At 46.6% G+C, this 23,293-nt stretch overlaps 1 protein-coding gene across 1 annotated transcript in view; it reads left to right on the top strand.

The window, feature by feature from the left end:
- The first annotated feature begins 9,277 nt into the window (after positions 1–9,277).
- The window catches only part of LOC119465285 (actinia tenebrosa protease inhibitors), a 20,319-nt gene continuing 6,303 nt past the window's right edge, over positions 9,278–23,293 (top strand). Inside the window, exons 1-2 of the mRNA XM_037726082.2 lie at positions 9,278–9,436; positions 19,538–19,693. Of these exons, the coding sequence (XP_037582010.1) occupies positions 9,364–9,436; positions 19,538–19,693 (229 nt within the window). The 5' untranslated portion in view covers positions 9,278–9,363. The remainder of the gene's footprint in view (positions 9,437–19,537; positions 19,694–23,293) is intronic.

Raw genomic sequence — 23,293 nt, 5'->3', positions numbered from 1 at the left:
CTCCCAAACGTCGGCCAACTCCCACACTCAACAGAAGGTCTAAAAAGGATGGCTGCGGTGATATGGAACCTGGCAGCCAACAGGAAACTCAATACTACTCGTAACATCATCTCCGCTATTATTTGGACACCATTTATTCGGTAAATGAGTCTATGATCAATCAGTCTAAACTCGAGAAAAATATCGCATGACATGTTATTTTATATAAAATAGCTATTGGCCTATCACCTAGGTTCACTAAGCTACAAATAACATGGCACCTAAAGCATGTTGCACACCAAATACAAAACTAAAACGCTACTGCACTTTCAGAATTGATGTTGACATTAGCCAGGCAACACCGTTGTGACGTGCGTAAGTGGCTACCAAGTCCTAGCAAAGATAAAATGACGGGAGCGCTTCCCAAAATAAAGAGAACACCACGAAACCAAGAATGAAAAGTTTATACACACGCAATAAAATTGCGCAGAAACCATCGACGATTATTGTCAAAGTAAGCGAATATCTGAACGCATCTGGAAAGCTGTTCGCTTGCAGTGATGCGCGTCAAGGCGTACATTTGTCGCAATGAGGATATTTAGATAGTGTTTGTTGTTTCATTGCGTAATCCGTTAGAGAACAGAGCCGTTAAGTATACTCTAACAATATGTTGTCAGCGAAGTCGAGGCTGCGCTGCATGTCAGCCAATCATGAGCGAGATAACGCAGAATATGTGTGTTCCTCCGCCGTGAAGTAACACACTTGTAATGTATGGCCTCTAAGACCAGCGTTCGTAGGCAGCAGCCACACGCTGCTGTCGGAGGCTATGAGCATCTCGGAGGTCGTGCACAGCCAGTGCAGATCCTTTCGTTAAGCCTAAGCGCCCAAAACAGTGCAGAATGTTCTCAAATAATTTTCTGTTGAAGTAATTATTGCACAACTCTAAAGCAAACAATGCCTCTGTTTGGAACTAATGGGCCAAACAGTGCACGCCGGTACCAAAGCTACATTTTAGCGCGCAGCCCCGAACGACTTGCTGAGGCTCGTAACTTTGGCAGCACTGCCAAGTCATTGTGAGACAGAGCATATAACATCTGTAGGGGTAGCATATACTCGATTTCTTTTTAAACCTCCCAGGGGCCATAATACTTTGTGTTTGTCGAAGAACGCGCCCCTCAACTCGGTTGCGCACGCGCCTTCCTTGCATCGGCGCCATTGTACGGCAGTAAAAGCCAAGCCAGATCCAACCACTGACCACCACGGACGAGTGAAAAAAGCAAAATAAATTTATTGTCTTTATTATTTATTTTATGGAGGAGCTAAAGAAGGGTCAGACGCGAACTGAAACGGCAGGGGCGATGAGCGACAAACGGAGACGCTGTCTTCTTCTCGGAGTTTTCGCCTTGCAGCGCTCGAGGCAACATTTTTGTCCGCACAGCAGTAGTTCTTGCAGCAGAAGCCCCCTCGCTGTCGCTGCCACAGTCCCGATCCCCAAAACCGAGAACGACCTCCACAACGGGCGCATGAATTACGTCACACCTGAGGACCGCAAATTCACACCCCACATGTCCGCGTGACCACTTCACTGTTTCTTTTAAAAACGGTTAGTGAAATTAGAAGCGCTCGTTACACATCTTTTCCTAGTACCACGTGGGAGCTAAGTACCCGCCGCCGCGCCTTGGTAGCTATGGTGTGGCGCTGCTAAGCACGAGGTCACCGGATCAAATCCCGGCCGCGGTAGCCGCATTTCGATGGGGGCGAAATGCAAAGACGCCCGTGTCCCGTGCATTGGGGGCACGTTGTAGATCCCCTGGTGGTCTAAATTAAACCGGAGTCCGCTATAACGGCGCACCTCATAATCATATTGTGGTTTTGGCACGTCCAGAAGTCGAGTCGTGAGAACTAAATGATTCACTGAGACTATATTTTGAGAAAAGCGGGGAGGGACACATTGTGAGTAATTCTTGGGCATATGTTTAACACTTATGGTTCTCAGGGGCTAAACGAAAATTGCTAAACTATGGGTTCATCCCTGGACGAAGGCGTTTGTGAAACGCATCGAAAGTTCACCAGGTGTCTTGTGTAAACTAAATGTGACAGTGGCTGCATATTTAGACCAGATGGGGGCATGTTATGTGTGGTGTGGAGTGAACGTTGTGAAGCGTGTGGGTTGGCAATGGTATTTATAAATAATTAATAACCGCTCGCTTTCTCCCCTTCGAAACCATTATGCCAAATACATACACTGTACCCTGGCATCCTGCCAGAGCTCTACCTGGCAACGAGATTAACTTTGCATGGTAGTGGACGCACGTTACGGATGACGTTCAATGTATAAACTGTCCTTAAGTTACAGACTTTCTAGAAAACTACTTAGCCTTTCGAGAACGTTATGCAACCGTTATGCACAATGTTCTCAGTGTCACGGCTGGGGCAATTTGTGACCAAACTTTAAAGTTTCCAGGTTAGATACGAGCTTTACCGTCACTTAACACCCGTTTTCTGTCTTTTCGGCCATTATACGAAGTGTTTATACGAAGCCATTATACGGACTGTTTATGGTATCGATGTTGCGCATTGCAGCACCATAATTATCAAGGCATGCAGCTCCACATCTAACATTAAGTTTTGCCTAAATCTATGCGCTCTTTCAACATTGGTGGAAACCGTCAATGTCTTTGTCTGTCAGGCCCGATTTGTCTGTCAGGCCCGTTGACGGTCAGACCCGGCGTATCTTTAATTAAAGCCGGATTGATAATATGGGATGAATCGCCCAATCAGTAAGGGGTTGAGTGTATTTATTTATTTATTTATTTATTTATTTATTTATTTATTTATTTATTTATTTATTTATTTATTTATTTATTTATTCGAAAGCTTCAAATGGGCGCCCATTGAGCGAAAAACGTGGCGTCTGTCATGTGTAGGAGTGAAACAGCACGTAATTTTCTATTGGCTGCGTCGCCACGTCACTGAGTACGCCTCGACGCAGCAGAACGGCAGAAATGAGAACGCCTGCTACGCTGCTAGCGCTTCAGGTGTTGAGTGAGGGGATAGGGCATCGCCACGACGCCGCGTCACCCTCGCTCTCAGGATGTCTCTGTTGTCCGTGCGTTCCTTGTCCCCGCCAGCTTTCGCCTGCATCGTAACTGCCCCTCGGTAAGGCCGAATCAAGACATGCCAATCGAATCAACGCGCTCGCTTGCGCGCGCCGAGTTCATAACTCTAAGGACCGCTCAGCCCCGTTCAATTGGGCATTAATGCATTCGTAATTAAAACTGAAAAGGAGTGCTTATGTGTCCTCAGATATTTATTTATTTATTTATTTATTTATTTATTTATTTATTTATTTATTTATTTATTTATTTATTTATTTATTTATATTGATACACTCAATTGCTGGAAGGCTTTGCAGAGAGACGGGAAAAGGACATATATAAATATCAGCTGTTGCCTCAAAGTACTTGGAGGGCAGTGACGTCAGCGATGGAGGCAGGGAGGTGGCTCCAGTCTCGCGAGGTTCTTGGTACAAATGAGTTCAAGTAAAGTTTGATGACAGAAAGGGGTAACCTTTTGGGAATGATCGACGTGAGATATGTACGATGACTGACGGAGCAACTCTTATTTAATTATGCGATCGAAATCTAATATTTTATGGAAAAGACATAGCCGAGAACACTTTCAGCGCTGAGCGAGGTCGTGCTGGTCAAGCGTCAGTTTAATTGAGGAAACACTAAAATAATAGCTATAGCTAGAAATAATAAACCGTGCGCTAGTGATTCTGGATGGATTCTGAAAGGTTTGTTAGTGTTACCTGACCTAGGATCCCAAATTAAACAGGCATACTCAAGTTTGGGTCGGACCGAGTAAAGTTGAAGCTTCACAGTATTGAGGGTGCCTAATAAGTTCCAACGCAAGAAGCCTGGCATGTGATTCGCGTACTTGTTGATATAACTAAAGTTCTAAGAACAATGGATTCCGCGTCCACAATTGTTTCTGTGTCCCACAATAATTTCTAAGTCCACAATAGATTCGAATGACGCCGAGATATATGTAAGATGTCATGGCTGTTACATGTTAGTTAATATGAGGGTAATCGGCAGTATTATTAGAGTAAGGTAGTCGCCAAATGCGCATACTTTTACGCTTCTTGATATTCAGCTTCAAGAGCCATGTAGGACGAAATGCTGCCAAACCCCATTCCACAAAGGAGTCGAGGACGAGCTGCTTGGGGCACGATTCCTTACAGCTGAGCCACGTCACACTCGTCTGCGGACTGAAGAGGCGATTCGTCGTGTTGTGTGAATGCAACATTATAAACGGTAATGTGATCCTTGAACACGCAATGTGTTATGCGAAGATAAGACGCCCGCCGCTGGCGGACTGGCCTGAAAAGCACTCGGCTTTTAACGATCATAAAGGTGGCATTGAAAAATCACAGTGCTGCTATCTCCGTACGCTATTGCAGAACGCCAGGAGAATCATTAAAGTTAGAATGTCCAAAGAAATCAGATGCTCAATAGTAGAGATTCAAAAGAAAAAAATTCAGCTGGCAGAACAATTTAAAAACTTCCAAGGAAAACTCTATTGTAATCTTCAAGCAGACCCTACAATGGAGCCCAAATGAGAATGTACAAAGTATCATACCCCCCTATTCTCATGAAATCCTCGACCCGAAGTTGTTCCTCTGCTCCACCAAGTTGAGCACAGCGCCGCCCATAGACCGTAAAAGACACCACGCTTCTTTAGGATTGTCGTGGAGCATCTACGTAGCTCAGTGATCACTTTTGTTGAGGGGCGGCGCTGCGATAAACTTTCCTGAGTTGACGTAGAGCGTTAGGGGGTGGAATGTTCCAGAATATGGGGGATAGTAAATTAAGGTACAATGAGCAGGTAATATATTGGATCCATTTGATTGTCCACTACATTGTACTTGTACATCAAGTACGTTTCACCTTTGCACCTTGTATCTGCATATGATAGTTTCATGATATCTTTGCCGAGCACTGTCAATTATATTCCATCTGACAAGCTGGTTGCAGCACTATGGAAGCTACACGAATTCTAAGCCAATAGGAAGGCCGAATGCCCCTCGAGATGTGTGCATCCGCGCCGCGTCGTATGCGCAGCTTTTCTTGCCATCCTGTTACATGCTCCATGGTTAGTGGAAATTAGCGTAGCTTGCACTGGACGCGCAATGCTAAAGAGACAGCGGAGCTGATGGGCACCTAGCTAGTCCTGGCTTTTGGGCTAGTCTAAACACTACCAAGTCATCCCCAGCATTTTCCGGAATTTATTTATTATTGATTGATTACCGATTAGCTAATGATTGGCTATTGCAAGGTATTGGCCACGTATTTGGGCTAGGCTAAGCACTACGAAGTCATGCCCAGCATTTCCCGGAATGTATTGATTATTTGTAGTTTACCGATTAGCTATTGATTGGCTGTCGATTGCCTATCGCAAGGTATTGGCCACGTATTTGGGCTAGGCTAAGCACTACCAAGTCACCCCAAACATTTTCCCGAATTTATTCATTATTAATCGATAATCAATTAACTATTCATTGACTATCAATTGGCCATCGATGACTGACTAAGGTTAAGTAGTCCCAACCATCCTTAACTAGACTTAGCCAGGCTCAGCTTCGCTAGTTCACAGGGGTAGGTGTCATTGCACCTGGACCCTTTCGGCCCAACCGCCAGGATCGGGCCACATTTTCTGTTCGCATGTTACGGACTAACGCTCAGCTTAAACATCTCCTCTGCTAAAAATGCTGTGACGCCGTAACCGTAAGGTGCGTTTACATGCATGCGACAGCAGGGCTTCGTTTTACCTGTACGCTTTCCCTGTCGTTACTTTGCAGCCTCCTTATCAAGTAGTACGGGCGAATGCCCTTACAAAACTTCCCCTGCGCCACAACGTCTGCTCGTCGTCTACATTGCGTTTGCTCGCTACCGTCAGCACGTACCATCCTAAAGCGTGGTAGTAAATTAATGATGCAGTCATCAATTAGGCTTTTATAGCGTTCCGCATCGTCAACGCATCACCACTGCTAATGCTGTGGCGCCATCTGCTAACTAGAAATCAAACCAGTTCTATGACTCGGTGCCGTGTCTGTAGTCCTAGCAGCGTGAAAACAAACAGCCGATCGCAATAATTACGCCTAAACATACCTAATGATTTGACGTCAGCTTTAGATGAGACTTAGCGACGACGGATTTTGCCGCTTGTTTCTTGCTGACAGAAACAAGCGCGACATCGGATCGAAGCGGGTGGTCGGGGCTTTGTGGGCGCTGCCATGCGGCCACGGTTAGGGTGCCTATTACGGTTACCGGTGGTAACTGCCACAGTAATTCTCGATATACGAGGCGCACGCGCATAGGTCCTAACATGTCACGTATCGCTGTACCGTATCATGCAGCGATCAAAACTAAAACTCTATAGTGTAGCCAATAATCAGCCAGTTACTCCCGGAACTATATACCGCTGCGCAAGGATATTGCCTGTGTACGCATCGTACCTCCGGCAGTGCAACAACCTGCTTGTGAGGAGGAGTATAGGCATTCCTTGCATTTCAACCGCTTGTCTCTATACCGCGCAAACAGGCGCGCCGTCTGCACGCTCCATCGGTCTTCTCATGCGTTGATTTTAAAAACAAGAAACGATACAGCGTAGGAACAACAAAGGCGATGAATCTGGCAGAACAAACGCTGGCAAAAGTTCGCCATGTAAATTGCAAGAAATGACTTCATCTTCCCGGTAAATTTATGACCAATAATGCCAATAATAAAAACAGAACAAATACATAAAAACCGAGGGATCCCATTTTTGGTCATTAAAAATAATTACATTCTGGTGGTCTACGGGGCAAAATATGATTATGGCACATGCCGTATAGTGGTGGACTCGGAAATAGTTTTCACCACCTGAGGTTCTTTGCCATAGAGCGTAATCTAAGTACACGGGCGCTTTTGCACTTAGCGCTGCGAAAAATGTGGCAGTAGTTGCCGGTTGAATCCGCGACCTCCCGCGTAGCACCGCAACGCCAAGCTTGGCGGCAGATGATTATGAGCCAACTATCACCCGACCAACTATTTTATTTTTACCTTGATGTGCAACTCGCGATGTTTTAAAACTCCAGCAATCGGGGTTCCCATAAAAACGTGAATTTTGAGTTTATGATGAGCTTTTATTGAGTCCCTATAAATATTTTTTTAAAAAAAGCTCCATCGAGTTCCAGTTCTTATACAGAACAAAATGAGCGGTAGCAGACCCTGCACACTCTCTTGCTCTAGCTATCTCTTGACAGGGCGAGAAAAGATTAAAAGCTGCACCTTCTAACAAAGACTGCGAACAGTCGCTCTACTCGGGCTATTCTTACCGGTCGGCTATTGTAATTCCTACTCATTTTCTCGATGCACTCAATGCAGGGAAAACTATCGCTTAAAATTTTATTCAAGTTCACATAAAGTATACCTTAACCCACCATTTTTCCTAAAAATAATGCGTCATACTCCTAAATAATTGTTTAGTTTTGTTTGTTTGTTTGTTTCTTTTAGGTTCTTGCTTTTCAATGCATCAATGATTTAAGAACCGACTGAGGCAGGATCACTAGCAGCCAACGGCATGACGCGACTTACGCAAAATGTTATTGCTCTAGAATCTCTTTGAAAACGATCGCTGATGGTTTATTCATGCGACCGTCTCCAGATGTACGCAACCGTTAGTACAGACCCAATAACTAGACTAGACTTAGTCTGTTCTCATTGCGTTCAGATCAGATGACACCGCTGGCTATAGTGATTAACAATGGTTGCACGAGTAATGGCATTGGAGCCAACGTTACGACAAGGACGTTGTCTTCGTCAGGCCAAGCCCTGATGAAGACACGACCCTTGTCGAAATCTTGGCTTCAGCTACCATTTGTTGTTCGATCCCTCTTAATTACTTCAATCCTTCCTCTTCTTCTGAAGGTCTGTCTTGTTAGTACCTATTTCTGAAGTAATTTTTTGAAGTATTAAACGTCGATAAATATGGCGTCTCGCTTTGAAAAGCCTGGTTTGTGAATTGGAGCGACATTCCCGACTACGATCATATGTCTTACTCGCACATCGTTAAAAACTTCGCGATGAACGTGATTGAACCATACTTTAGTTTTAAAGAAGCGGGAGGCAAACGCTGTCAGTCGTCCATCTATTACACTTATACCTATAGGTTTGTGCGCGAGAAACTAGGACGTGTTCTCCCACTGCCGTTATTCCCAGAATCCCTGTGTTTCAACCACCAGCTCGCGCACCCTTATCTGTGCGATGAAAGTCCATTGGCAACGTTTGGCCAGGCAAACTTTCGTGGTATGATTATTATATTCGTGGTATTTCGTATTATTATTATTTCGTGGTATATATATATACATATATGCACTAGACATCTTGGCTATACATGGGTAAAAAACGCGTAAGCATTTTTAGTTGCCTATTCCGCCATAGTATTCCGGAATTGCTGGACACCTTATGCTGGGTGTATTTCATCGCAACAGTAGCGCACCCAGGATCTCTGCCGGGGGGGTATTTTTGTGGTGGGAGGGGAGAAGCAAGCACTTTGCACAATATGCAATTTCCTTGCTTTAGCCAGAGGAATCCAACAGCAAATAACATTATAATAATAATGACACCAAGGATGATGACGATGTTTATTTCTTCAGCGTTGTACTTAAGGTTGATTAAGAGTGAATAAATAAATACAAGAGAGTGATAGAGTGTTACTGTTAATCAAGAAATACGACCTCAAGCCACCTCCTGAATTGTAATGACCATGTGAACAGAGCACTGAAGATACACGTTGGACTGGTGGGGCTGGACGCGTGGGGGAGGGGGGGGGGGGGGTTACAACACCCGAACCCCCCCGTCGGTGCACCACTGCACCGCAATAGAATACATGTTCGTTCCGGGGGGCGTGGCACGTATCCACATCTTCCTAGTCATGTACGAAGGGTAAGCCGAGCATCTATTCGCAAATTGCGTGTTCATCGCTTCCGACGATGCGCTGTTCGGACCATGACGTATGAAGAAAAGATTTTTCGCACCTCCTAAACGTATCTGTGCTTCGTACCTCTTCGGTTTTCGTGCAATACGCAGGAACAATGGACAATGTGTTGGGGAGAAGATACCCATCAATATTAAAAAAATTCATGTTTTTTCTATCACAGACGTATTAGAACTTTGCATAGTTTAACGCTTTGAAACCTGAGACTGTGCGTTTGGGGGCTTCCATGTGCCCTCATTTTGTAACCTCCTTGCTCTCCACTCGAGCTGCAGGCGCACAGCGCTTATAAGTAGAGCAACGCAATAAGCCCTGGCCGCAGTCAAGTGGGAAAAGGACACAATGAAAACGTGTGTGCTTTTATTGTCCACCTTGCTCTTCGGATCTTGCGCGGCTACGAGCTACTCGCCGGAAGGTAGGTATTTCGCGACCTTTCATGGCTTATGGAGTTACCTCAAGATTGAGTCATAATATTTCCTCAAAGTTACACGTGCGCGTTAGTCCTAATTTGGCTTGCATTCAGAATCTACTCGCGGACTGTCGTTGTGCTGCTGTAAGAAAGCCATAGCACCCGCAGTGTGGTAGTGCGGCTACACAAGAACCACGAGAAAGCGACAATGGCGTCATTGTGTGGCGTGAGGTTGTCCTCCCGTATGGGGGGCAGTTTTTCGCGCGACACATGTGCAGCTTCTCGTAATACGTAATTTTCTACTGCGCGGCCTTCAAGCTTGCTTGGTAAGTGAGTCTCTTAAAGTAACTTCACGCGTTAGGGATGTTCTTGCACAATTTGCGGGCCTTTCGTTTCCTCAAGCTGCAAATCAAAACGGCCTTCGGCATGTTACCAGTTCATAAACACCTATATTTACTTAACTCTTTTGTAATTCCTATAGGGGACAGTTCCAATTGCAGCCCATGTGGTGTTGAAGAAACTTCCTGTTTGACTGCCCAACATACGAAGATGAGAGAATTGCCCTTCGGACAGTTTAAAGCACTTACATGACAGGCCTTTCACAGACGATAAGATCTTGGGGCCGTTGCCTCGTGCGTTTGCTATGCATAGCACAAAGCCACAAAAGCACTGCAGCGTTCCTTGAAGTGTACCAGCCTATATGACCGCTTGTGACTGACTCAGCGATGAATGCTTGGTTGTGGGCGTACCAACGCAAAGTGCGGCCTTCTCTCTTCCTTCTCTTCTTTCAATCCCCTTCACCCCAAACCGAGTGCAGGGTAGCTTACCGGGCTCAGCCTTGTTAACCTCCCTGCCTTTCCCTAATGGCTTCTCTCTCTCTTGACCCTTTTATTGCGATTAGCGCTCCTTGACGACTTCAGGCACTTTCAGCCCATCTATGTATCTATCTATATATCTATCTATCTATCTATATCTACCTATCTATCTATCTAGCCTACTGCACTGATCCATTCACTCAAGTTGTCTTCTAGCTTGAGCCGCAATAGCTATGTGCCCAGGGTTGTGATGCATTCCTGATCGTTCCAGCTTCTTCATCCGAGCCGCTTCATGTCGTCGTCACCACACTATTGTCTGCATACAGTCGCCGTCACTCCGTTGTCTTCATGCCATCGTGGTCACGACGTCATCCAAATGACGTCATTCCGTCATCGTCATAACGCTTTCGTCGTTCCACTGATGTCATGCTTTTTTCGTCATTTCTGCATCATGGTGCCATGACACATACAACTGCTAGAAAAAAACAACCAAATCTTGTTCGCAGAAAAGCAATCACGATAAATTATATGGGCCACTATGCGACTTTTAGTATGTTTTGTAGGAATGATATCGAGGTCTAGGACTCTTATTTACCGCACAAAATCAAATATTGACTATGGCATATTAGTACTCTTTTAATGAGAGGAGTTCTGAAACGGAGCTTCGTGCCGTGCAATGCCCCCGGCTGCTTTATGTAACTCGACAACCTTAACATTAACAATTTGACAAGGCATGGTGCACTTGACTTAGAGGCCCTTCTCTGGGTCACAGATATTCACCACGCGTCCTCGTAACTGAATCGGCATGATCTCCGTGCGTTACCTACTAATCAGAAAATCTATCTTGCAAAGTACTTTACAGATCATCAGTAAAGTTTTGACGTCAGAGAAAGAGAATTAGCTTTTATTTACACAGAAGACAGAGAAGTCGGCCTGATAGCGTAGGCTCTAGCCCGCAGCTCTGCACTGGAAAAGAGGGAAGAGGACCAAACATACCGTCAATACTTATGATGAGCAGGAAAGGATTCAATGCGCCTGCACGTTACCCAGTGGCTCTACTAAAGCCGCGCGTCCAGCCTTGTGGCATGCGTGAATTTCAATAAGGCTTTGTTTTCTGCCTCGCAGTTGTAGAATCAGACCACGAGCTGACAATAGCGTCATTTCGTGGTGATGCCGTCGTGGTTCTTACATCGTCTTCATTCCAGCTTTATCATCTTGACTCGTCACGCCGAAGTCATCACGCCTTCTACGCCGATCCAGTTCACCAACCTGTCTCTCGATTGCGATGTCATCGTCGTCATTCCGTTGTCACCATACCGCCTTCTTCGATCTATTGACGCCATTCCTTCTTCATCATCCTATTGCGATTATGCTGTCGTCATTCAGTCGTGATTATGTCGCCGTTGTCATGTCATGGTCGATAGTGGTGTCGCCGTCAGACAATCGTTAGAATGCGCCCGTTGTCATACCTTTGTATTCATGTCGCCGTCGTCTTGTCATCGTCGTAATTCAAGCATCGTCATTCGGCTGTCGTCATACCAGTGTCATAATTTAAGAATTGATCATCTATTTGTCTTCTTTGACATTCCATAGTCGTCAGTGCGTTGGCGTCGTTCAATCACTGTCATCCCGTCATGATCAAGGACGGCCTTCACAAGCGAATGCCATAGCAACGTGGGAGGATGCCGGAATGTGTCCCATGTCGCCAAAGTAACGTAAGTTTCAGAACGAGAACTACAGACGTTCAATAAACTTGATTTTAGAAATACAGTGCTTCGCTCCTTCGCTTGAATTCGAATCGCATTAGCACCGACTGTCATCGGGAGACGATTTCTGTCTTAAGTTTTGTCCCAGCTGGATTTTGGCGCAACAATTACTCGTTGTGCAACCTCATCACATGACGTACAACCAGATTTCGTGGACTGTCATGGTACTAAAGCAAATTTCGCGACTTCGTTACGCAGCCGGATTCTGAGTTGTCCTTCTGAAACGGCATTCGGCACCCTCATGGTTCCCATCACTATACTATATTACTGGACGATCACAGCTCGTTCGCGTCTTATGTTCCAAGAGACGTCAGTCAGTTTTATCATGTCATCTATTATTAAACCTACGCCATGACGTACCTAAATAAAATGGACCTAGGAATGTAAGAACACCATCGGCCGACTCATTTCTTAGCTAAAAACTGCTGTTCTCAGTGCGAGAGCATCGGACACACTAGAATATTCGAATGATAGATAGATAGATAGATAGATAGATAGATAGATAGATAGATAGATAGATAGATAGATAGATAGATAGATAGATAGATAGATAGATAGATAGATAGATAGATAGATAGATAGATAGATAGATAGATAGATAGATAGATAGATAGATAGATAGATAGATAGATAGATAGATAGATAGATAGATAGATAGATAGATAGATAGATAGATAGATAGATAGATAGATAGATAGATAGATAGATAGATAGATAGATAGATAGATAGATAGATAGATAGATAGATAGATAGATAGATAGATAGATAGATAGATAGATAGATAGATAGATAGATAGATAGGAAGGCTCAATACGGCTGAAGTAGACATAGAATACTAACCGCATTAATAATTGCACTAGTCAGTGTGCGAAATATGCACAGGTCATAATCTGATACTTCTGCCACCACCGGTGGGGGAAAATTCATCCACCCGCATTTTGGCACAGAACACACAATTGTGCAGAAACTATGAACGATGATTGCCAACGTATGCGAATGGCTGAGAGCATATCCTGGAAATGCACACACTTTAAAAGAACGATGCGCTTGAAGGCGTATGCTCCATGCAGTGAGGCTTCTTAGGTAGCGTTTGTTGCTTCATTGCGCATTTCCATGGAAACAGACTCGTTAACCAGCACATCTGTCGTGGTAGCATACGTGGCCATACATGTAAGCCGATACGTCGTATGTGCGTCTTCTTCAGCGGTGTGAGCGCCAGCGTGGAAGGCGACTGTCATCCTCCTCAGCCGCTGCCGTAGCCCTGTCCTACGGCGGCAGCGGAGAGGGGGGGGGGGGGAGAACAGGAGGGATGTACTTTCCCAGCGCCCCTCCCACCGTCATCTGAACCTTCAGAAGCCCCAAAGTTATCGCGCGACAGCAGGGCGTCGATATAGTTGGCATTCGGTGACAAACGCGCCGTTTGAATCAATGACTTTGTATCGCCAGTCATAGCCGGCCCACCAAGAGGACAAGTGAAAGAGCCCAACAAAGCTCTTCGCTTTAAAATTATTCCACCCCCAATTTAAGCACGCAACAAAACCAGTTCGCTCCACCTGAAATTCACCTGCATGAAAAACGCTTAACCTTGCACTCGGCCGCGCAACGCATGAAACCGCGAAGCTGGGCGGTCATTGCTCAGCATTTTCCGGAAGTGCGCGCGAACTTTTCCTCTTATTACTCATGATGATGATGATGATTTCTTTTCGCGCGTCTCCGACTTACGGCCGTCACTGCGCGTTGCATAGCGCAGCTTGCAACACCGACACCGCGCTCCAATGCCAACAACCCGTTCCAGCAAACCCGCCCCGTGAATGCGTCTCTCTCTCTCTCTCTCTAGCTCTCATAGCGCGCAAAACCTCTTCTTCACCTCGCAGAGCACGAGCGTGCGAACGCGCCAGCTGTGGACGAAGACGACGACGCTCGAATGCAATCATATGGTTCGCATAAATCCATATTCTGCAAGCGTGGCTGTATAGCCTTTTCATTGCCACCCTTTTAATATCAAAGCTATTTGTAGTTCTGTGTGTGCTGGGAGTGCCTAGTGAGATTTTAGGTCCTTTCTAGAGCGTGAATGTGAGATGTGTTTGCTGGTACTTGCGCGTTTTTCGCAGATAGTATTTTTCTCGCATATGCATGATGCAACAAATACCATGCAAGAAAAAAAAAGTGGCTGTATAGCCTAGTAGTTACGACGCTCGCCTTGGGACTGTGGGTACGCGGGGTTGAATCCCGCCTCGGCAAGAAAGTTTATTTTCTTTTATTGCTTGATAGGTTCTTGATACGAACCACAAATTACGGCTGGCTTAAACAGCTTCGCTGTTAAAGGTCATCAGAGGCTGCATGAGATTTCAGTGACGTCGCGGGCAATTATAAGCATTCGGTTTTTAGCTCAAGTCCACGAATTCGCCAGTTATAGTTATAGTTTTGTGGACTAAGAGTCCACAAAATAAGACGTCAGGTTGTGCGTTACGCCAGGCATGCCGCATACGCGCCGAAGAAAACGGTTACAATACTCGGCTGCATCTGCTGCGCACACGCAAGCGCGCTCGGATGTTCCTTTATGTTATGTCGAACAAATGCTGCTATAAAAATCCCGAGACAATGCAACATCAGTCCATGCGTGCCTCGAGCTAGCAAGGTCTCTAAAACACCTGTGGCAGGTTCACTGTAAGCGAAGAGACTGCGTAGTAACTGCAGAAAACACGAAATTCAAATCGTATTTAAAAATGTTCATGTTCATGAGCCCGACACTGCAGGCTAGAACCAAGGATACTAAACGCCATATTACCATAACAAAGACGCGTATTAATCTGTGCCACGCTCTAATACCGAGCGCCGCAGTATACGTCAGCAAACATTGTTCCGATGAGAGCGTCAGAACGCCGCTTCCTCCCCATCGATGACTACTGAAGCAAAGTTAGCGGCAGCTAGGCAGCCAGATGCTATTCTAAAATTAGCGATAATGTTCATTGTGTCACGTTTGGAGATTTGAATAGCTTCCTTCGTTGCGAAAATAAGTTCAGAGATTCAGTGGCAACTTAGTGGTAAATTCGAGAGACACGCGTTGGGCATTACGTTGCACAACTTCGAGGTCCTCGTTCCATGATTGAAACCGCGTTCACCTCATTACAAAGTGGTGCTCAGGAGCTCACTTTACACATGTCCTGCCTTTTCGAGGAGCGAAGCGTGACTGTGTGTATCTATGTTTCTATATATAAAGACCCGGCCCCATCCGAAACGTCGAAATTATGCTGTTTATATATATATATATATATATATATATATATATATATATATATATATATATATCAGATCATAAAAAGCCAACAAACAATGACACCAAGGGCAACATAGGGGTAATTACTCGTGCTTACTAATTAAATTAAAGAAATGATGAATTAATGGCAATGAAAACGGATGAAATAAATAACTGTCCGCAGTTGGGGAACGAACCCACGTCTTCGCATTACGCGTGCGATGCTCTCCCAGGGTTATTTCAAGTTGTAAAACATAGGTACCCCAGAAAGTGGATGGGAAAACGGCGTCGCGGTAGCTCAATGGTGAGAGCATCGCACGCGTAATGCGAAGACGTGAGCTCGTTCCCCACCTGCGGACAGTTATTTTTTCATCCGTTTTCATTGCCATTAATTTATCATTTTTTTTAATTCAATGAGTAAGTGCAAGAAATTTCCCCTATGTTGTCCTTGGTGTCATTGTTTGTTGGCTTCTTATGATATGAGTAATAAAAATCGGGCCCCTCGGTTCCCTTTATTCTCGTTATATATATATATATATATATATATATATATATATACAGGATGTCCCAGCTATCACGCAGCACGATTTAAAAAAAGAGGAATGGCGTTACGCGAAGCAAACCTAGTGCGTATTGTTTCCAGTGCAGTGGACTAGCTGCCAGTAATTTTTTCGTTGCTGAGATTTAATTAGCTAATTGTAAATAATTATCTAACTCGATAAGTACTGCCCTAATTGTCAAAGTGGCAATGAGAAAATTGTAGAGCAGCATGAAAAACTACCGATACAGCTTTCTTTTGCTCAATACGTGCCACATAAAAGTGTTTTTCTGAGCGTGAAAGGAGCCCGCGAATACACGCAGAATTGCCGCGCGACTGGTCACTCCAGGCACTTTGCGTTTATTCACGGGCTTCTTTCACGCTCGGAAAAACACTTTTATGTGGCACGTATTGAGCAAAAGAAAGCTGTATCGGTAGTTTTTCATGTTGCTCTACAATTTTCTCATTGCCACTTTGACAATTAGGGCAGTACTTATCGAGTTAGATAATTATTTACAATTAGCTAATTAAATCTCAGCAACGAAAAAATTACTGGCAGCTAGTCCACTGCACTGGAAACAATACGCACTAGGTTTGCTTCGCGTAACGCCATTCCTCTTTTTTTAAATCGTGCTGCGTGATAGCTGGGACATCCTGTATGTATATATATATACAGGATGCACGCATGCAACGGGGCTAGCCGATATTCTAGTTGACATTAAGGAAAATACATGGAGTTGGGCAGGCCATGTAATGCATAAGGTAGATAACCGGTGGACCATTAGAGTTACAGAACGGGTGCCAAGAAAAGGGAAACGCAGTCGAGGGCGGCAGAAAATTAGGTGGGGGGGATGAACTTTGGAAATTTGCAGGCGCAAGTTAGAATCAGCTAGCACAAGACAGGGGGTAATTGAAGACAGCAGGGAGAGGCCTTCGTCCTGCAGTGAAAATGAAAATAGGCTGATGATGATTATGATATAAAACACTTTTTTTATGTTGACTGAGCTACAACAGGCGCGTCCTGCGTAGAATTTTGTACGGCATTTACTGGGGGGAAGACTGACGCTGGTGTCTGTGGGAGCGGTTAGCATGGCAGTTCAGCCAGCGTGGAAATGTTGGGGGCTACATGGATTTGCGTTGGCTTAGTCATACTGCCTTTCAACGGCTTTGTAACTTTGAAAAGTGATTTATTTAAACAACACATTGCATTAAATGTGCAACAATCCGCAATGACTATGCACGTGCGCCGAGATCTATTGTCTTGTTGTATTTAGAAAACAGTTTGCTTGGAAATTCTGACAGAAAAAGCGTAATAAACGACGCCATAAGCACGAACATACATTCATGTGCCGCCAATAAGTACCACGATAACTGAACAATGACAGCGCCAGAGTGCTCTTCATGAAGTGCTCTTCACGCCAGAATCTTCATGAGCCACGCAACTTGTCACAATGGCGGTCCTTTTTTATCTTTTTTTTTTTTGCACACACGAGATCAAAAGGCTTCCGGTATCGCCCTGTGGAGCAGTGCGTGAAATATGCTGGATAACGAGAAGATTCACACATTCCAATCACTCGCAGATATGCAGGACGCTCTAGCTGGCAGCAATTTCGCTCTTTAGCTGAAACGAGGCTTCATGATTGAATCCACTCGGAAGTGTCATGTTCATGTGCTGGACGCACGTGGCGTGCTTCTTATATTACTAAGTCGATGGGCGCGCGACAAATCGAGGAGGTCCGACTCACCGTGACTGGATAGCGAGCGAATATGTTCGCCCCGTGCTGGAAAGCAACGCCTAGTCGTTCACGAGTACGGTCGCACGAACGGTGGCGCTTTTGAACGATCCGTGTTCGTCCATTTCGGTGTCGTGCCTTCTCGGGACTGTCCCGCGAAGCGGGTCGGCGTAGGCGCGAAGCGTCCGTGCTTGCTGCTCGCCAACCTCCCGCCCAGAAAGAAGCGCCATCTCCCTTTTTCGCCCAAGTAACCCCGCCGTTAGGTGGCGTTTGCCGCGCAACACTAGCGCCATCTCCCGCAATACGCCACAACCACACCGACCACCGCCGCCGTACAGCCACGCAGCGAATCCGGACTACAGGAGACGCGAGAGCCATGCGGGGAAAACAACATCAAGGGACGCGTCAGAGTCGCGCATACCCACAAGTTTGAGCTAGTTATGTATATCATTTCCTCGTGTCCCTCCAGTTTTGCTTCCACTACTCGATAGTGTGTGTGTTCTCTAGCGCGGTTGCCACCTAGAAAAGTTCTGCACAAGGTTCCCTATAGCTGATTGGAGAACAAAATAAGTGTGTTTGGTTGTCAAACCTGAAAGCCAAAATAGTCCCAGCAGAACTTTTCGGGCATCATAATCTTACACTGTTAAGCAAAAATTAGGGGCAGTTTCACACTAAGTGGTGCGAAGACTGGGCAAACAGCGAATATCTTGGGAAATATCTTCCCTGGCAATAACAGTGCTTTCCTTTGCTTAACTTGGTTTGGCTTGGCTGGTTCTTAGCTTTAACTTTGCTCAACTTGGTTTGACTTGGCTGGCTCTTAGCTAAACTTGTGGGGATCGAGGTGCCTTCCCGCGCCTCGTCCCCCAGCTCGCGCGTGGCGCTTAGCTCGATCCCCGGGAACCGCCGCCGTAACGGCAACATGGCGGACATGGCGAGCGCGCCGGACTTACTTTCCCGCGCAAACCGTGCTTCTCCCCCCCCCCCCGGGATTGGACTTGCCCCGCGAGACACGTCACCGGGACGCGCCCTGATTGGCCTCCCGCGCGGCGGCCCCCAGGCACCCTCTCCACCCGAGCTCTCGTCCGCGGAGCGCTTCCTTGCCGCGGCAGAGAGAGGCTCACAGGCTCGCAACGAGGTGGTTACATGAGACCTTTGTTCTCGCGACTCCTCGTTATCGCGCTTGGCGGACCGCTACCCGGTTAGCCCTAGCGCAGCGGGCGCGCGTACTCGATCGGTCTTGCGGCGAGCCTTGGCCCGTAAGCGCCGTGACTGTAGCACTGAGCTCTACCTTGGGTGAATAAACCCGTGTTTGTTGGCGATCTGACTCCGGAGCCTTCTCTGCGCCGTGTCGGAGAGTCGACGAACCCTGCCGTAGCGCCTTTGTGCGTTGCGGAGTGGAGGAGCGTCGTGCCCTTTCCTGACCGTCGCTCGTAGGGTAAGCCTTGTGCAAACCCATCTCCACAAACTATAGTCCGACGTATCACTGACGCGCGAGCGCGCTCGGCACGGGGACACCACGCCAGCTAAAGCGCAGCCCTACACCAGCCCATCTTGCTCGACAAGACGGGGATGCGGTCCATTCTGAGTGACGAGGCCGGCGCGAAATGCAGCACGTAGCATCTCGCCGCCGGCCGGGGCACGCCGACAAACGCCGGATACGTCGGTCGCGCCTCGCGCTGTGGCGAGGGTAACCTAGGAGAGTCTGGTAACCTCTCCGAGCGATGACGCCACGTACATCGCCTAGCAACGCCTCGCACCAGCTGGGCAAGGCGCGTTGCTAGGCAACGTGTGGGGACGTCATCGCCAGGCGCAGTTTTTTGTTCGCATTAAGCGGCCTAACCAAGAGCTTACACAGCTCCGCTGTTAAAGGCTATGTGTACTGACAAGTGATTGAATACGTTGTGGGTTCACTTATGGGTTCAACGTGTGGAAGTTCGTAACCGATTTCACGCTTCGTTATGACCTTGTGGTGCTTTGTTTCTCGTTGGTTCACTTCAGATGACAGATGCCTCACAAGCACACTGATATTGCCAGCAGGGTACTGCTATCGATCGCAGTGGCAGTATAATCCCTTTTATAAGCAGTGTGTGTCAACTTGCAACCCGTGGGCCCCCTTTCGTAATAAGCAAGAATGTGACGGATACTGCCGCACTAGTAAGTATTCCTAGCTGTTTCTTTTACTCGTTGCATTCTAGTGCGCAATCTCTAAAGATTACACAAACCTGCTGGCATAAGCAAGCAGACTCTCTGTATGACGAGCCCTCTAAGCTAAAACGCCACTCATAACGTTAAATTGCGCCGCCGCAAACTTTCTGATTTCAATATTGAAAGCCCATACATTTGAGGTAATATTCTCTGGACTACCTTTACCATAATGACGTACGTAATGGTATGACTAATATATACAAGCAAGTAATCACAAAATTGTACCCGCCGGGGTGGCTCAGTCAGCTAAGGCGTTGCGCTGCTGAGCACGAGGTCGCGGGATCGAATCCCGGCCCCGGCGGCCGCATTTCGATGGAGGCAAAATGCAAAAACGCCCGTGTGCTTGCGTTGTAGTGCACGTGAAAGAACCCCAGGTGGTCAAAATTAATCCGGAGCCCTCCACTACGGCGTGCCTCATGATCAGAACTGGTTTTGGCACGTAAAACCCCAGAAAGAAGAAGAATCACAAAATTGTGCTAAATATTGCATTACCTGAAAGAGTTAGGCGATCGATCGTAAGGTGACATTTCAAGCCCGCCGGCGAGCAATTTCATGTCGGCGTTTATATCGGCAATAACTGGAGCTGCTAACTTCTGCGCAGTAATAAATTCCAGCTAATTTCACCGATAGCACCTAAACAATAACGCCTTCGCAGATGTATGCCAATCTGACCAACTGTTATGTTAATAAACAGTCAAGCTGTAAAAGGAAATTTTCAAACTCTTCGCAAGTCTATAAAGGTCCGTATTACCACTGCACGAAATCTACCCAAAACTTTGCAAACGCTCCACTATATACCTGAACCTTTCCAAGTACTTCAATGGATCCAAATGGAATAAGCCGCCGACAACCTGCCTTTGTAGCTTAAGACCAGCGTATCTTAGGTCATGCCTGGGCAACCTTTTGGAGAGCATGGTGCACGCAAGAATAATATGGAGGCTAAAGGAAAAACAGCCTTCCACCTCCCACAAAGTACGGATTCTTGCCTGGCCTTCCACTCAAGTCATTATGTTGCGCTTAAAGAAGAACGTGCTCGACACGTCATCCTCGTTTCCTAGCGCAGAGCTTAGAGTACACGCTACACAAGCTTTCAGCAGCTTTCCGCACGCCTCCATAATGCAAGCTGCACAAGATATATAGGCATCAGAGGCAACATGTATACCTAATCTGATTGCCACCTTCCTTCGGTACTGAACGTTTCAAGTTCAAGTACCTAGCGAGCGCATCTCCTAACATCACAACCCGGTTAGAGTACCACAGGGGGCCCTAATCTCTACATTACTCAATTTCGTCTTCGCAGTTCTTCCTGAAAAACTAGAAAAATAACTAGTATTGAGCAGGCAATTTACGCAGACGATGTGACACTCTGGACTGTGTCAGGTTCCCTGGGAGAGCAAGAAGGGCACTGCAGACGGCATTAGATGGCATCCGAAATTTCATGGTAGCTACATCGCGACTGACGCGTACAAAAGGTATAGAAGGGGACACAATTAGTGCCCAATTGTGTGCCCTTCTATTCCCTTTGTCCACGTCTGTCGCGCTGTAGCTACCATGAAGCCTCACCAACTCGCCCAATTTTCCATCTTATTAACATCAAGAACTTCACAAGCTAGATAGGGCTCCCACTAGAGCCCGCCACAAACAAGTTTCTGGCTATCCATGGTGGACGAAGGTCAATGTCAAAGGACGAAGACAAATCCAACGTCCATATCTTGATCGGACACCCATCCTCAGGAAGTTGGTCATCCACATACTGGGAGTTTTCTTGGATAAGCAATGATTATCCACAGCGCGGCTCGACGAAATGATAAAGGCCACCAAGCAGGCCACCCCAACCTTCCGCAGGATCGCCAAATGTGTGAGAGTCGTCAGAGAGAAAAAAAAATTTGACACCTTGGGTAGGCTTTCTTACAGTGTCATATCCTGTATTACGCCCCTTTTCACCCTATCACTCGAACAGAGCTACTTCCCCAGGATCACCTCAACAACGAGGCCAGGACAGTAATAACAAGACTGCAAAAGTACACACAACTCCCTGCACTGAAAAGCTGCTGCTCTGCTTTGGGGGACATCGCAGACCGATCTTGTAGCACGACCTAACGCAGGTGACACACCTCAAGCCTAAAAACTCAGGGAAAGCCACCCGAACTAACATTAGGTGTGACACCTGTGGTTTTCCTGCTCTTCTATAGTTCCCTTTTCGGAGAACATACGGATTGCGCACCGCATGCCACTAACTGAGAACATGGTACATGGTTAGTCGTGAAGGAAACAGACCTACGCGAAGCACCTCCAGAAACATGCTAAGCAACAACGCGCGGGCATGGACCGGTAAGGTAGATTCCGTATATTTGAAGTGGATGCGTATCTGGGAGGACCTGAGGAACAGCCAATGTCCACCCCGGTGTGGATAAACATGAAAGCAACCAAGCGAGGAAGTAACCTCTACCTCACTAGACACGTCGTTCTCTCCTCCACGACAGAACTCTATGCCATCCTAGACTTTGCCAGACATGCCAGTTCCGCTGGTTTCAAATTGCCAAGAGCTGCCGAGCATCACTGAAGAGTGATTACGGACTCCTAAAATGCCTTTCAAGTTTGCAAAGACCCTTGCACAACTACCGTTGTGGTTCAAAAACTCCACCTCCACGTTCGTCCTCTGTGTGACCAAGGACGCAGTTTTCTATTACAGTGTATCCCGGTACACCCGGCGGAAGAAAGGGTCATAAGACGGATCATTATCCATGGAGTCAAAACAACTCATTCAGATATTGACCCATGTACCTCAATAAAGAGAATTATACAGTCGGTGGTACGATCGCATCAAAGCAGTAGTTGAAGGCAAACGTCACCGGCCCTGCTTTCTCCTCACTACATCCAACCCCAAGGAGATTTTTCCCCTTGCCTTCCAAGCTGCTTCCCGCGGGCAGTATGTTCTGCTCCAGCCGATAAATACTGGAACCTTCCTTACACCCTTTTTCGAGCAGCATTCTCGAAGAAGTGAAGACGCTCGTGGCCTTGAACATTTACGTAGGCGTACCTGCAGCCCCTGCAATGATTACGCAGACCTCGAAAACCTTACTTGGGACTGCCCACTGCACACTAGCACCATACAATGGGCACTTGCTTCGCTGCCAACGCAACGACGACCAAATTCCCTTCAGGCCTGGACACTATGCACGGCAGGCGGTGGTACATGCTGTGGTGTCACAGCCCCCCAAAACTACAGTGCCCACTGCGGCCGCCAACGAGCTATGGCGATCGCCAAGGGAACCCTCACATGGCCCTGAGACTCCAGCCATTGAAAACAGGCATATCCATCGCGGACGCACCGTTCAAAGCAACAGTTCCCACGAAACAGATTGTTAAGTATCCCCCATTAACACTCACTTCTTTTTCTGTTCACAATCAACCGTTTCCGAACCAAGTACCGCAACTGTGTAACGGCATAAAAGTGATTAAAGACGTTTAAAGGGTGACCGCTCTCGGCCTTCGTCACCGCCGCATGAGAAGTGTCGTAGGACTCCCGAGCGTGACTGCCATGACCCC

This window comes from Dermacentor silvarum, chromosome 9, assembly GCF_013339745.2.
Source record: "Dermacentor silvarum isolate Dsil-2018 chromosome 9, BIME_Dsil_1.4, whole genome shotgun sequence".
NCBI classification, from domain to species: Eukaryota; Metazoa; Arthropoda; class Arachnida; order Ixodida; family Ixodidae; genus Dermacentor; species Dermacentor silvarum.
The sequence above is the reverse complement of the archived record's forward strand: the minus strand, read 5'-3'. Positions and strand labels throughout refer to the sequence as shown.